Source organism: Passer montanus, unplaced genomic scaffold (assembly GCF_014805655.1).
Source record: "Passer montanus isolate IOZ18808 unplaced genomic scaffold, ASM1480565v1 scaffold156, whole genome shotgun sequence".
Taxonomy (NCBI): Eukaryota; Metazoa; Chordata; class Aves; order Passeriformes; family Passeridae; genus Passer; species Passer montanus.
Window position 1 is genome coordinate 693054 of NW_024362716.1, and position 13859 is coordinate 706912.

The 13859-nt window shown below is 72.0% G+C and overlaps 1 protein-coding gene across 1 annotated transcript; it reads left to right on the forward strand.

The window, feature by feature from the left end:
• The first annotated feature begins 6 nt into the window (after positions 1–6).
• On the forward strand, positions 7–13191 carry NCAN (neurocan). The gene is made up of 15 exons (XM_039702511.1): positions 7–164; positions 5052–5131; positions 6003–6404; positions 6918–7092; positions 7322–7449; positions 7926–8219; positions 8486–9316; positions 9395–10450; positions 10641–10757; positions 10881–10994; positions 11114–11272; positions 11355–11437; positions 11517–11661; positions 12180–12362; positions 12451–13191. Exons 2-15 carry the CDS (start codon positions 5059–5061, stop codon positions 12597–12599), a joined length of 3909 nt encoding a protein of 1302 aa, XP_039558445.1. The 5' UTR covers positions 7–164; positions 5052–5058; the 3' UTR covers positions 12600–13191.
• Positions 13192–13859: the final 668 nt, after the last annotated feature.

A 13859-nucleotide genomic window follows, 5' to 3' on the forward strand; every position in this document is an offset into this window, starting at 1 on the left:
GCCGCCAGCCGCCATTGGCCCGGCCCGGCCCGGCTCGGCCCCCTCGGGGGGGGCCCGGCCCGCTGCCCCCCTCGCCGAGCCCCGCTTTTAAGCCCCCGGTGCCGGCGGGGGTGCTCGGCTCTACCGGCGGCGATGAGTCCCGGCGCGCCCTGAGCACGGAGCAGGTACGTGCGGCACCGGCACCGGCACCGGCACCGGCACCGGCACCGGCACCGGCGCCGCCCCCGCTGCCGTGGGGACGGTGGCACCGGCAGGAGCGGGACGGAGCCGCGCTGGGGGCGCGGTGGGTGCGGGGCCCGGTGCGGGGATGGGGACGGTGACAGCGACACCGGCGCCGGTACCGGCAGCGGCACGGCGGGAGCGGGCTGGGTCCGGGCCGGAGCCGCGCTGGGGACGCGGCGGGGCCGCGGGGGCTGCAGGAATGCGGGGCCCGGTGGCGGCGATGGGCACGGTGACACCGGCGCTGCCGCGGGGCCGAGGATGGGGCGGTGACACCGGCAGCGACACCGGCGCCACCACGGCAGGAGCGGGATGGATCCGCGCTGGGGAATGCGGGGTGGGGGGCCCGCGGGTCCCGGTGGCGGGGATGGGGATGGGGACGGTGACACCGGCACGGCCGTGGCAGGAGCGGGACCGATCCGGGCTGGGGATGCAGCGGGGCCGGGGACAATCGGTGCGGGGGGACACTGTGGGGCCGGGGGGAGGGACGGTGGGCACACTGAGGGGACAGTGAGCTGCCCGGGAGGGGGTGCAGGGGTTGGGGACAGAGGGGACACTGCGGGGATCAGGGCACTGGGACAGCTGGACAATGGGGGCGTGGCCACTGGCGTGGTGGGGACACCAGCACGGGGGGACACCGGGAGGACCGAGGGCGCTGAGGGGGGCTGGGGATCACCGGCACTGAGGACACGGGACAGGGGACACCGTGCCCCGAGCCCCCGGGAGCCCGCAGAGGCCGAGCAGCGGTGGCGACGGGTGGCAGGACAGGGTGCCACCAGGCTGTCACCCTGCGGTGCCACAGCCGGGCTCGCCTGGGCAGCCCAGTTCCATGCTGGTGACACTGGTGGCTCCCTGGCGTGTCGGGAGCCGGGAATGTCCCTGTCCCGGGGTGGCAGTGCCATGGCCAGGGTGTCCCCAACGTGGGGACACAGCCGGGATGGAGGATGGGTGGATGTGGGCGCGGAGAGGGCGCGGGGCTCCGCAGCCCCAGAATCGGTGCCAGCGGCCTGGATCCGTGCCAGGCCCGGGGGTCTCCTCCCGGTTTGGTCACCAGGGCGGTGTCGGGAGTCGCTCCCGGCGTGTGGCCGAGCCCGGCAGGGCTGGCTGGAGCCGAGGGCTCGGAGCGATGCTGCGCCGGCTCCGGGGCTCCCGCGGCGCCCGGGGCTCTGCAGGGAGAGGCAGAAAGCGGGGCAAAAAGAATAAATAAATTAAAAAAAAATTAAAAAGAGGAGCAAATTCTAAAATAAAGGCTGCAGACTGTCTGCCTAATAAAAATCGCACCCGGCAAAGGGCCCATATTGGCCGGGATCACAGTTTCCCGAGGTGCTAATTTATTCCGGCAGGCTGGGGGGAGCGGGGAGCATCACGTTGCCTGTGAGATGTGACGGCAGCGAGGTTTGCAGAATTCCTTTGTTGTGGGCAGAGAGGAGGGGACGCGGAGCCGGCCCCGCCGCCGGGCTCCTGCCGCGGCCGCGCGGCCCCGGGGACGCCCCCGCAGGACCCCCCGGTCCCCGCTGGGGCGGCGGGGACACCGGATGNNNNGTCGGGGTGGGGGTGCAGGAGCAGCCCCCGGGGTGGCAGCGGTGTCGGGGGGACGCGCCGCGGGGGTGGGCAGCGGGATGTCGCCCGTGCGGAGGTGGCACCGCGGGCCGGAGTGACCCGGAGGTCGTGGGGGCTGCGGCGGGCGTGGGGACAGCTGCTGGCACCCCCAGGGCCGGGGTGTCCCCAGCGTGGGGACAACAATGTCCCACTGCATCCGCGCTGCCCGGGTGGGTGGGCAGTGCCCCCGCTGCCGTGCCACCCTGCCGTGTCCCCAGCGCTGTCCCAAATGTCCCCTGTGCTCCGCGCGGTCCCGGGACCCGCCCGGGCTCGGGGCAGGGCTGGGGGACAGGCGACCCCCGAGCTGACCGGGTGGTCCCGGCGGCCTCTGTGTGGAATTAAGCTCGGTTTCAGCTCAAGCTAATCACCAGCCCCGGCTTTGCATATTCATGAGCAGGATGAATTATTCATGAGGTGACAGCTAGTGACAGATGTGAAAATGTTCGCCCGGCTTTGGGGGGTTTGGGGGGGCGTTCTGCACCGGCGTTATTTTAAATTTCTCTCGTCTGCCGTTGCCCCGGCTGGGCCGGGACGCCGGGGGGACAGGGACACGCTCCTTGTCCCCGAGGGGGCCGAGCCACGTGGCCTTGGGGACGTCACGGCGACACCGCCCTGCCTGCGGGAGAGCCCCGAGCCCCGCTGTGGGATTGGGGCTCTGGTGGCCCTGGCGGCGCGGCCACCTCCGTCCCCTGCCAGCCCTGTGCCACCTCTCGCCTCGCTGTCACCTCCGGGCACTGCGTGGGGACACCCACGTGGCCCGGCCCGCGCTGCTGTCCCCGGGGATCCCGGCTGGGTCCTGCCTGGGATCCGGGATCCACCGGGCCCATCCCGGTGCCACCGCGGGACGGGACGTGGGGGTGTCACCTCAGGATCGGGATGTGGCAGCGCCACCACAGGTTTGGGACATGGCGGTGTCATCACGGGGCCGGGATGTGGCGGTGCCAGCACAGAGTGGGAATGTGGCGATGTCACCACAGGGTCGGGATGTGGCAGTGCCACCACAGATTTGGGATGTGGCGGTGCCACCCCGTGGATTCACGGATGGCACGAGGAGGGAGCGATTCGGTCCCGGCGACACTGCCCGGCTGTGGGGACCTTGCCAGGGGACACCGCGTGTGGCGGCCCCGGCCCCGCAGGGCTGGCGCGTCCCTTGTCACTTGTCCTGACCCTGGCAGGAACTTTTTGCTGGCTCAGCGCCTTGCCGGGGGTGCGGTGAGGGGCTGCGGGCGGAGACAGGGGCAGAGCCACGGGAATGTGTCCCCTGCGTGTGCCAAGGGCGGCGGTGACAGCCAGGTGTCCCCGGAGGAGCGGAGCTGCGTCCTGTCCCTGCCGCGGGGGGACTCTGGGGACAGCGGAGCCTCCCCAGGTGCCGCCGGCCCGGCCTTTCCCACCTTTCCTGCTGGGAAAGCAAACCCTGCAGGAATGCTGATGGCAGGGAAGCCGCGGCTCAGCCGTGTGACCCCAAAACCCCAACCCGAGCCCGGGGCAGGGTCAGGGACCCCCATCCCGCCCCTCAAACCCCGGGAAGAGGCTGAAAATCCAAACTTTCGTGTTTAACGTTTGAAGAAATCGCGGCTGTTTGCTCGGCGAGGCGCCGGCTCCGGGTAAATCCTCCGAGGGGGATTTCTGCTCCCGGCAGGATTTCCCCCCTCGTGCTCAGGGCTGGCACCGCGGGCTGTCCCTGTCCCCAGCCCGGATGGCACCGCTGGCACCCCCGGCTTCGGGCCTGGGGGCCCTGAGCGGGCACTGGACGCTCCGCTGGGAGCTCCGCGGGCAGGGAGGAGGAGGATGGAGAAGGGGAAGGCGGCAGGCAGCGAGATGCCATCGCTGCTGTCCCCCCAGATCTCCTCGTTTGCCTTTCGGTGGGAAAAATCGCCCGGTGGCTGCAGCGGGCACAAAAGGGAAATGGGTGGAAATTCCAAAAAATCTGTCAAAAAGTGGGAAAACCCAACAGGAATGGTCCGAAGCCTCGGGATGCATGTGAGCACAGCCCGGGGCAGCCTCGTCCCCTGGCGCTGGGTGTCCTGGATGTCCCCAGCCGTGCCTGAACCGAGATCCCGGCGCTGTCGCTTTGTCCTGGGAGAGCTCCTGGACACCCCGCGAAGTCCAAATCCACATTTCACGGCAGGGGCCGAGCCCCAGAGTGCCGAGGAATTTACACTTTTTGCCAATACATTTATTTTTCCCCTGGAGCGGGAGGAGCGGGCGGAGTTCGGTGCCCCGGGGCTGCCCTGGCGGAATTCCCTCCCCGGAGCGCTCGGGGACGGGCTGCAGGAGCCGCAGACCGTGCCCGGGGCTGCTTTGGGCTTTTCCAGCTCCTGGCAGCTTTATCCGGGCAAGGGCGCATGCCGCTGCCCCTTCCTGAGCCCGGGAATGTCGCAGGTCACCTCCCTGTCCCCTCCCAGCCGCCGGCTTTGGGGCAGAGCGCCCCGCGGGGCTGCCAAGGCTTTTTTCTCGAGAGGAAATCAGATAAAACGCGGTTTTGCATCCCCAGAAAGGCCCTTTGCCAGCGGGGGTCTCCTTCTTTCTCGCCATTTCTCTTTTTCTTTCTATTCTCTTCCCATAAAAGCGCAGAAGGGACGGGGGGAGGCGTCGGGGGCTGGGAAAGGGAGCATCGGGGATGGGGGTGAGGCAGACTCGGTTTAGGGGCACTGGAGAGGCGCGGGGGGCTCCTGGTGCCCCCCAAACCCGGGCACAGGGTTTGCACAGGGCAGGGGTGGGGGGAGAGCGAGCAGCGAATTCCAGGCTGGAGCTGGGGGGGAGGATCGGGGTCCGGCTCGGGCTCGTGGGCACGCGGTGGCACTTTGGGGTTTGGGGGGGCTGGCGGTGACCCCGCTGCCTCTGCCCGGCCGGCTGGGCACCCCAAGGCTGGTGATGGCTGTGGTGGGCACTGGGTGATAATGGTGGTGGGCACTGGGTGATGGTGATGGACACTGGCTGATGGTGGCAGGCCCTGGCTGATGCCCGTGCCAGGTTTTGGTTGTGGTGGCAGCCGGGCGATGGTGGCAGGTGCCAGCCAGCGGCTGTGCCCACTCCAGCTGTGCCCCCTGCCCAGGCTCCCAGGCGCTTTCCAGACCCTCCCCGGGACGGAGCTGCCGGGGCTGGGGCCGGGGTTCGTGCCCGGGGGGCCGCGGGACCCCCGGGGATGCTCCGGGTGCCTCGGGGGTGTCACAGAGCCTCTGCGGGGCTGGCACGCCGCTGCCCCCGGGCTGGCAGCCGCGCTGTCCTTGCAGGTCCAGGATGGTCCCTGTGATGGGGGATGCCGCCTGCTGGGTCCTGCTCGGGCTCTCCCTGCTCCCCATCGCCGTCCTGGGTGAGTGCTCGGCGGCCGGGGCTAATTAGAGAGCCAAGAGCAATCAGTGATGAACCCCGGGCCGGGGTCAGCGGTGCCGGGCAATGAAAACCGGCAGGGCTGGGGCTGCGGGGGGATTAGCGAGGGAGAAGCCCCCGGGCGGCCGTGCCCCCTCCCTCCGCGTTGGCATCGAGACCTTAAATCCTTAATCCCCCTCCCCACGGCCCAGCCGAGCCCCCCGGGATTTGCCGTGGCTCTGAGCCGCGTCCCCCCCGTCCCCCGCGGCTCGGGGGGCTCCGGGATCGCCCACCCCGGAGCGCTCCCGCCGAGCCGAGGGCTCGGGGCGGGCAGGGTGGGGGAGGAAGGCTCGGGGGGGGATTAGTGGCTGTCCCCGGCCCCCAGCTGGTCCCTGACCCCACTGGGGGGTCCAGGGGGCTCCGAGACGCGGGGGATTTGCACAGGCTGGGATTAGTGCGGGGGAGGAGGAGGAGGAGGAGAGGGTGGTCACGGTCCTGCCACGCTTTATCCCCCCACGGGGGTGGCTTTTCCGCCGGTGCCACCGGGGCCGGTGGCACTTCTGGGTGCCCCTCTGCATGCCGGTGTGGCACCCACGGGTGCAGAGCAGTGGCCACAGCCTGGGGGCATCCCGGGGGCCTGGGCAGCACCCTGGGGAGGGGCGTGGGCCCCATTTGGGTTGGGGGCTCAGCTCCAGAGGGGTCACGGTCGGGCTCGATGGGGCAGCAGAACTTTATCCCGATCCATCCTCCCGGTTCCTGCTCCCCTGGGGGTTCAGGGGTGCCCGGAGCGGAGCCCCCCACGCCCTGCCGTGCCCCCAAACCCCCCGTGCCATGCCCCCAGACCCCCCGCGGCAGCCGGGCCGCTGTCCCCGCAGGCTCGCAGGACGAGGGGAAGGTGATCCGCATCAGCAGGGTGCAGCAGCAGGCGGTTCGCGTGGGGCTGGGCGAGCCCGTGACGCTGCCCTGCCGCTTCCTGCTGCACCCCCCCGCCTCGCTGGGGCCCAACGAGCCCCCGGAGCCGCCCCGCGTCAAATGGAGCAAGGTGCGCTCGGCCAGCGGCCAGCGGGAGGACGTGCCCATCCTGGTGGCCAAGGAGAACGCGGTGAAGGTGGTCAAAGCCTACGAGGGCCGAGTGCTGCTGCCCGGCTACGCCCGTGACCGCTCCAACGCCTCGCTGCAGCTGCGGGCGGCCCGGGCCAGCGACGCGGGGCTCTACCGCTGCGAGGTGGTGGCCGGCATCGACGACGAGCAGGACCTGCTGCCGCTGGAGGTGACGGGTGAGCCGGGCACGGCCGCGGGCACGGCGTGGGCACGGCGAGGGGGGCGCCGGGGGGGTCGTGCAGCCCCTGGGGCTGAGGGAGGGTCAGCTGGGCGCTCAGGGTGAGCGGGGCACTCCATGAGAGCTGGGCACCCCGTTTGTTCCTTAACCCCATTAAGAGAGAGCCGTGCACCCCATTTATTCCTTAACCTCCTGAGAACTGTGAGCCCCATTTATTCCCTGCACCCCATGAGAGCTGTGAGCCCCATTTACTCCCGGCACCCCATTTGTCCCCTGCCCCCCACAGGATCTGTACACCCCATGTACCCTGTGCCCCCCACGGCATCTGTGTACCCCCTGCACCCTACAAGCCGTGTCCCAAGAGCCCCATGGCAGCTGGGTACCCCATGAGCCCCAAATCCCGTGCCAGCCCCGCACCCCGTGCCAGCCCTGCGCCCCCCGTGCCCCACAGCAGCCCTGCTGGCCCCCAGCCGTGCCCTGCTGCCCCATGTCCCCCGTCCGGTGTCCCCAGGCGTTGTGTTCCACTACCGGCCCGCGGGCGAGCGCTACGCGCTGAGCTTCCCCGCCGCCCGCCGCGCCTGCCGCGACAACTCCGCCGCCATCGCCTCCCCCCAGCACCTCCAGGCCGCCTTCGAGGACGGCTACGACAACTGCGACGCGGGCTGGCTGAGCGACCAGAGCGTGCGGTGAGTGCCCGGGGCGGGCCATCCCCAAAGCCACCCCCTGGCCACCCCCAAAGCCACTGCCTGGCCATCCCCGGGCCACCCCGGCCGCCCCCGAGCCACCTCGGCCACCCTGAGCCACCCCGGGTCACCCCCGGGCCACCCCCAGGTCACCCCGAGCCAACCCGGGCAGCCCCGGGCACCCCGGGCAGCTCTGCCCGGGAGCCCAGCGCCCACCGTGCCCCTCCGGCAGGTACCCCATCACCCTGTCCCGGCCCGGCTGCTACGGAGACCGCGAGAGCCTCCCCGGCGTGCGCAGCTACGGCCGCAGGGAGCCCGCCGAGCTCTACGACGTCTACTGCTACTCCCGGGAGCTGCGAGGCAAGGGCAGCGCGCCGGGGTGGGGGCCGGGGGGCCCTGCGTGCCCAGGGGGTCCCTTGGTGCCCAGGGGGGCCCTGTGTGCCCACGGCATGCCCAGGAGCAGGGCTGGGTGCCCAGGGAGTCCTTTCCTGGCCATGGTGTGGCTGGGTGCCCACGTTGTCCCTCGTGGTCACAGTGTGGCTGGCTGGGTGCCCAGGAATGTCCCTTCCCGGCCATGGCACGGCTGGGTGCCCGGGATATCCCTTTGGGTGCCCGGGAGTGTCCCTCTGGGTGCCCACGGTGTCCCTCCACGGCCACACCTCCGTGCCTCCCCCTCCAGCCGCGCTCGGGCTGGGTGCCAGCTCTCCGTGCCACCCTTGGCACCGCCACCGAGCGCGGCCACAGCGCTCAGGCGACGAGGACACCCCAGAACCCCCTCTCCCCCCCGAGCCGTCCCCCGCCGTCGCCGTGTCCCCAACAGCTGCCCTCTCCCGCAGGGACCGTGTTCCACGCCACGGTGCCCGGCCGCTTCACCTGGCAGGGCGCCCGCAGGCACTGCCGGAGCCGCGGGGCATCGCTGGCCACCACGGGCCAGCTGTACCTGGCCTGGCGACAGGGGCTGGACCGCTGCGACCCGGGCTGGCTGGCGGACGGCAGCGTGCGCTACCCCATCCGCCAGCCGCGCAGGAAGTGCGGGGGCGAGGCCCCGGGCGTGCGGACCCTCTACCAGTTCCCGAACCGCACCGGCTTCCCCCCCGCCGCCTCCAGGTTCGACGCGTACTGCTACAAAGGTGAGGGGGACCGCCCGACTGCCCCCGGACCCCCCCGCCGCTCCCCCCTTCCCGCGGGGATCGGTGGGCGCGGCCGGAGGATTGCCGCGGATGAATATTTAATTGGGGAATTAATGAGATAAACGAGGGGAGCGGCGCTGGGAGGGAGCTCAGCTCCGCCCGGGTGCGGGGAGGGGGCGGCGGTGCTCGGCGCTGGCATTCCAGGGGGGCTACGGCACCCCCGGGTGCCCTCGGCGCCGCCGCTGACGCTCGGGGTGTCCCCACAGCCGCGGGGCACGGCGACACGGAGCAGCCGGTGCTGCCGGTGCCACCCACGCCCGACCCGCCGGGCAGCGACAACGAGCTGGTGGAGCGCAGCGAGGACCCGGGCACATCGGGGGACACCCGCGACACCCCCCGCGACCGCCACGAGCTGCGGGGGCCTGCGCGGCTGGGCGAGGATGAGGATGAGCATGAGGACGAGCAGCTGCGGCCGGCCAGCGGCAGCCCGGTGGCACCGCGCGGGGACCGCCCGGGCACTGCCCTGCCACCGCCGCCGGCGGCTCCGGAGCTGGGGACGGGCGGCGCGACACCCCCGCCGGCCACCGCGGCCCCCGGGCTGGCGTGGCCCCACGAGGAGGAGGCTCTGAACGCGGTGGATGCCGAGAGCCCCCGGCGGGATCCCCCCAGCGCCAGCCCGGCTCCCGGAGACCCTGCAGGACCCCCGGCCACCCCCCGGTCACCGCCCCAAGGGCCAGCCCTGGAGCGCAGCGCCGGCTCGTCCTTGTCACCGCCTGGGCTGGGGGTGTCCCCGGAGACCCCCAGCGCCCCGAGGCGCAGCTACCCCGGCCTCAACGGGCGCCACTTCCAGCTCCAGCGGCACAGCCGGGACCCCGCGGTGGCCGCCGGGGACAGCGCGGTGTCAGGAGACCCCGCGGTGACAGCGGGGATTGTCACCCAGGCCCCCGTGCTGGCGCAGGAGCTGAAGGGAGCCGCGGCCAACGCCGTGGAGCAGTGGAGCGCCCCCCGAGCCGGCAGCGAGGGTCCCCACGCGTCCCCCAACGCGCTGGACGAGGCCATCGGCCCCGGTGACATCAGCCCCGGTGACATCAGCCCCGGTGAGTGACACCGGCCGCGGCCGGGGGTCCCAGCGCGGTCGCCTCTCGGTGACCCCATGGCGGCGCCGTCTCTTGCAGAGCTCGTGGCCCCGGTCACCGCCCCGGTGTCTCTCTCGCCGGCCCCGAGGGATTCGGGGACCCCTGCGGGGACGCCCCCCGTGCCGTCCCCATCCCCCGCCACTCCCCGCGACGCTCGGGGCCACCGGGCCCGCGGGGACTCCCCGGGGCCACCCGCGGATGTCACCGAGGGCTTCTCCGGGGACGCCCCGTCCCAGGAGCGCGGTGGCTCCGTGCCCCCGCTGCCCCCGCTGCCCCCGGCCCCGCTGGTGGCCGAGGGTCCCGAGCTGTCCCCGCAGCCCCACGGGGACGGCAGCGGGGCCCCGGGGGACGGCGCGCTGGAGAGGCAGAGGAAGGCGGTGACATTCCTGCAGCCAGAAGGTCCCTCCGAGGGACAGCCTGCCACCCCCGGCCACACCGAGGGGGCTCCTCCCGGGCCCCGAGGCAGCTCCGGCCCCTCGGCTCCGCACGGCGCGACCGAGCCCCGCCCGGAGCGGCCGCAGGAGCCCAGGGAGGTTGGGAACGGCGCGGCCGAGCCCAGCAGCGAAGCAGCCGCGTCCCCCCCGGCCTGGGGTGTCCCCTCACCGTCGCCTTCTCCCACGGTCACCGAGGCGGAGCTGTGGGCCAGCCCCGCGCGGCCGGAGGAGCTGGAGCCGGTGGCCGAGGAGGGGTCCACAGGCTTCGCTCCCCCAGACCCGCAGCCCACCCAGCGCTCCGAGCCGGAGCCGGGGGAGGCCGAGCAGCTCCTCCTGTCCCCCCCGGGCCCCCGGCAGCCCCCCGCCACCCCCGCTGTCCCCGGACACGAGGAGGAGGAGGCCTCCGGGGAGCCCAAGAGGGAGGAGCCCCCCGCGCCTACCCGCGGGCCCTGGCCGCCCCCCGGCGCCCCCCAGCCCGGGGGGACAGAGCCCGCCGGGTCCCCGAGCGCGGGGCTGCTCCCGGAGCCCTCGGCGCAGCCGGAGCTGGGGGGCCCGGGGGGGTCCCCGCTGCTGGACACCGACAGCGGCAGCGGGGAGGAGGCGGCGCTGGACGAGCGAGAACTGCTGGCCTGGGTGGGCACCGGCAATGCCAGCGGGCACGGTGAGCCGCGGGCACGGCGAGCCGTGGGCACCGGGGCTGGCGGCCGCGGGGAGAACGGGAGGGTTCGAGGCGGAGGTTTGGGCGGGGTCGCTCCGTTTATCCGAGTTTCCCGGCCGGGAGCCGATGCGGGGGGAGCGGGGTTGGCACCGCGCCCCCCAGCCTGGCTCAGGGCAGCGCTGCCGCCCCGCAGCGCCGCCGGACCCGTGCCAGAACAACCCGTGCCTGCACGGCGGGACGAGCCGCGCCAACGGCACCGTGTGTGGCTGCAGCTGCGCCCCGGGCTTCACCGGCGAGAACTGCGAGATCGGTGAGTGCCCGGGCACCGCGGGGCTGGCACCGCGGCCCCGAGCGCTGCCCGATGCCCCTTCCTGGCTCGCTCGGGGGTGGCGGGGCGGTGTCGCCGTGCCCGCAGCTCCAGCTGTCCCTGCAGACATCGACGACTGCCTGTCCAGCCCGTGCCAGAACGGCGGCACCTGCATCGACGAGGTCAACTCCTTCGTGTGCCTCTGCCTGCCCAGCTACGGCGGCAGCCGCTGCGAGAAAGGTGGGGACAGCCCCCGGTGTCCCCCAGCCCTGCCGTGGCTTCGGGTGGGGCTGGAAGGGGACACAAATCCTGCCTGGTGGGTCCCCGGCCGTGCCGCCACTGCCGCCGTGTCCCCGCAGACACGGAGGGCTGTGACCACAACTGGCACAAGTTCCAGGGCCACTGCTACCGCTACTTCGCCCGCCGGCGCTCCTGGGAGGACGCGGAGCGCGACTGCCGCCGCCGGGCCGGGCACCTCACCAGCATCCACTCGCAGGAGGAGCACGCCTTCATCAACGGTGGGCCCCGGGGGTCCCCGGCGCCCCCTCCCCGGGGGTCCCTCGCCTCCTCCGTGCGAGCCGCGGGTGCCTCTCCCCGCAGGTTTCGGCCACGAGAACACCTGGATCGGCCTCAACGACCGCATCGTGGAGCAGGACTTCCAGTGGACCGACAACAGCGCCTTGGTGAGGGCTCTGGGGGCTCGGGGGGCTCGGGGTGCGGGAGGGGGTGCGGAGGGTGGCAGCCTCTCCGGTGGCCCCGCAGCAATACGAGAACTGGCGGGAGAACCAGCCCGACAACTTCTTCGCGGGCGGCGAGGACTGCGTGGTGCTCGTGTCGCACGAGATCGGCAAGTGGAACGACGTGCCCTGCAACTACAACCTGCCCTACATCTGCAAGAAAGGCACAGGTAGCACCCGGCCGGCCTGCCCAGCCTGGCACGGCCTCAGCCCGCGGCCCCGGCATCCCCGGCCCCATCCCGCAGGTCCCGGGTCCCCATCCCGCAGTCCCTGCGTCCCCTCCCCATCCCCGGCCGACCTTTCTCAGCCCCTCTCCCGGGCCAGTTCTCCCCTAAATCTCCATTTCTCCTCTTTCCCCGCCATCAATCCTTCCCTCGGCGCTCGGCTTTGTTTAATTGGCTCCCGTTAAACTCATTAAATTCCCATTCCTTACCTCGGGAAGCTCCATTAACCTCCAGCTGCTCCTCCCCACCCCGCGCGCTGATGACGCCCCAATAAGGCCATTAATTAACCAATTAAACCCTGGGGACAGCGCGCTGCCACCCTGACGGACGAGCCTGTCCCAAAGCCACCAGCGGTGTCCCCAGCTATGGGCGGGGGCGCTCCTGGCTGTCCCTTGTCCCCTCCCAGTGACTCCCAGTAACTCCCAGTAACAGGGGGTGACGGAGCTCTGTGCCGCCCCCCCCAGTGCTGTGCGGGCCCCCCCCGGAGGTGCCGAACGCTTTCCCGGTGGGGAAGAGGAAGGAGAAGTACAACATCCACTCCAGCGTGCGCTACCAGTGCCGCGAGGGCTTCACGCAGCGCCACGTGCCCACCATCAAGTGCCACAGCACCGGCAAGTGGGACCGGCCCAAAATCCTCTGCACAAAACGTTAGTGCGGGGCTGGGGTTTGAGCGGGCGGGAGGGGGTCCCGCAGGCCGGGCTGACCCCCCCGCCGCCCCGCCTTGCCCCCCGTTAGCCCGGCGGTCGCACCGAGCGCGGCGGCACCGGCGGCACCGGCACAGCCACCCGCACCACCGGCACCAGCACCACAAACCCCGCAAGGAGCGGCGAAAACACCGCCAGCACCTGCGGCTGGACTGGATGCGGGAGGGCCACTACTTCTAGAGCCGGGCGAGCACAAGGGGGACGTGGTGGCGTCCCCCGCCCCCGTCCCACCCCCTCCCCGCCCCCCTTTTTTAGCCCCCTTTTGGCTTTAGCTCCTTAGGATGCCCGGCCCCGTAGGGAATAGGATCCGGAGGGGGCGGCTGCGTGTGCGTCCCCAGCCCTCCCTGCATGCCCCACGCTCAGCCCCCCGGCCCGGGCTGCAGCCCCCAGCCCCGCGCAGGGACCCCTCAAGCTGGGCTCTGTCCCTGTCCCCAAATCGGGGGTGGATCAGGCAGCCCCCCGTCCCACCTGGGGCGGCTCTGGTTTTTTAGCAGCAGCCCCCCTCCCCATTTCCCTGCCCCAGCACCCCGGGGCGTCCCCGCGGTGGGCACGGGGTGGGGCGGGGGGCACACGGTGTCCCCCCCGCGCCTGCTTTGGGGGTGCTCGGTTTGGTTCCGTCCCTTTCCGCTCGTTTCGGGTCCCCGTTGGAGTTGGCGTGTGTGTGTGTGTGCGTGTGTGTGTACGGCGCTTTCCGATCTCTGCTGTTTGCGACGTGACTGTCCCCACCCCCTCCCCGACCCCCTCCTGGCGCCCCCTCCCCATTTCTGACTCTGCCTTTCTGTACTGCTGGACATTTTAATAAATTTTTTTAACAGTTGAGCGACCCCCGCCCTTTCCTGGGGACCCTGGGACGTGTCCCCCGCCCGGCGCTGCTCCCCAGCTGCCTCCTCTCACCGCCCCCCACCCATTCCGAGCAGCCCCAAAGATCCCCCCGGGCCCCCCGTGCCACATCCGCCACCTGCTCCCGGTGGTGGCCGTCACCTGTGTCCCTGCCCCCCGCCAGCGCGGCCGCGGCGTCGCCCTGGAGATGGGGAGACGCCAATGGATTTTTTGGGGTGATTCCTGCCTAAAACATCCTCCACCACCCGGCCCTGAGGTTCCTCTGCCACCCACGGCCCCGCTGTCCCCTCCCAGGGCTGTGACAGACATTTATTTCCTCATTAAAGGTGATTTAGGGGCTGTGCTCAGCTGGAGCGCGTCCCGAATCCCATCGGGGGTCCCGTCCGGGCCGTGCCACCCCCGCGGTGCCCCCGGCTCGCTGCCAGCCCTGGGACACCGCGGGGTGGCTCCGCTGGACCCAGCCCCGATGGAACCCAGGGCCGCGATGTCCCGGGCGAGCCGGGAACGGCCCCGAGCCCCGATCGATGCCAGGGCCCCGAGCCCCGATCGATGCCAGGGCCGCGGTGCCCCGGGCGAGCCGGGAACGGCCCCGGGCCCCCC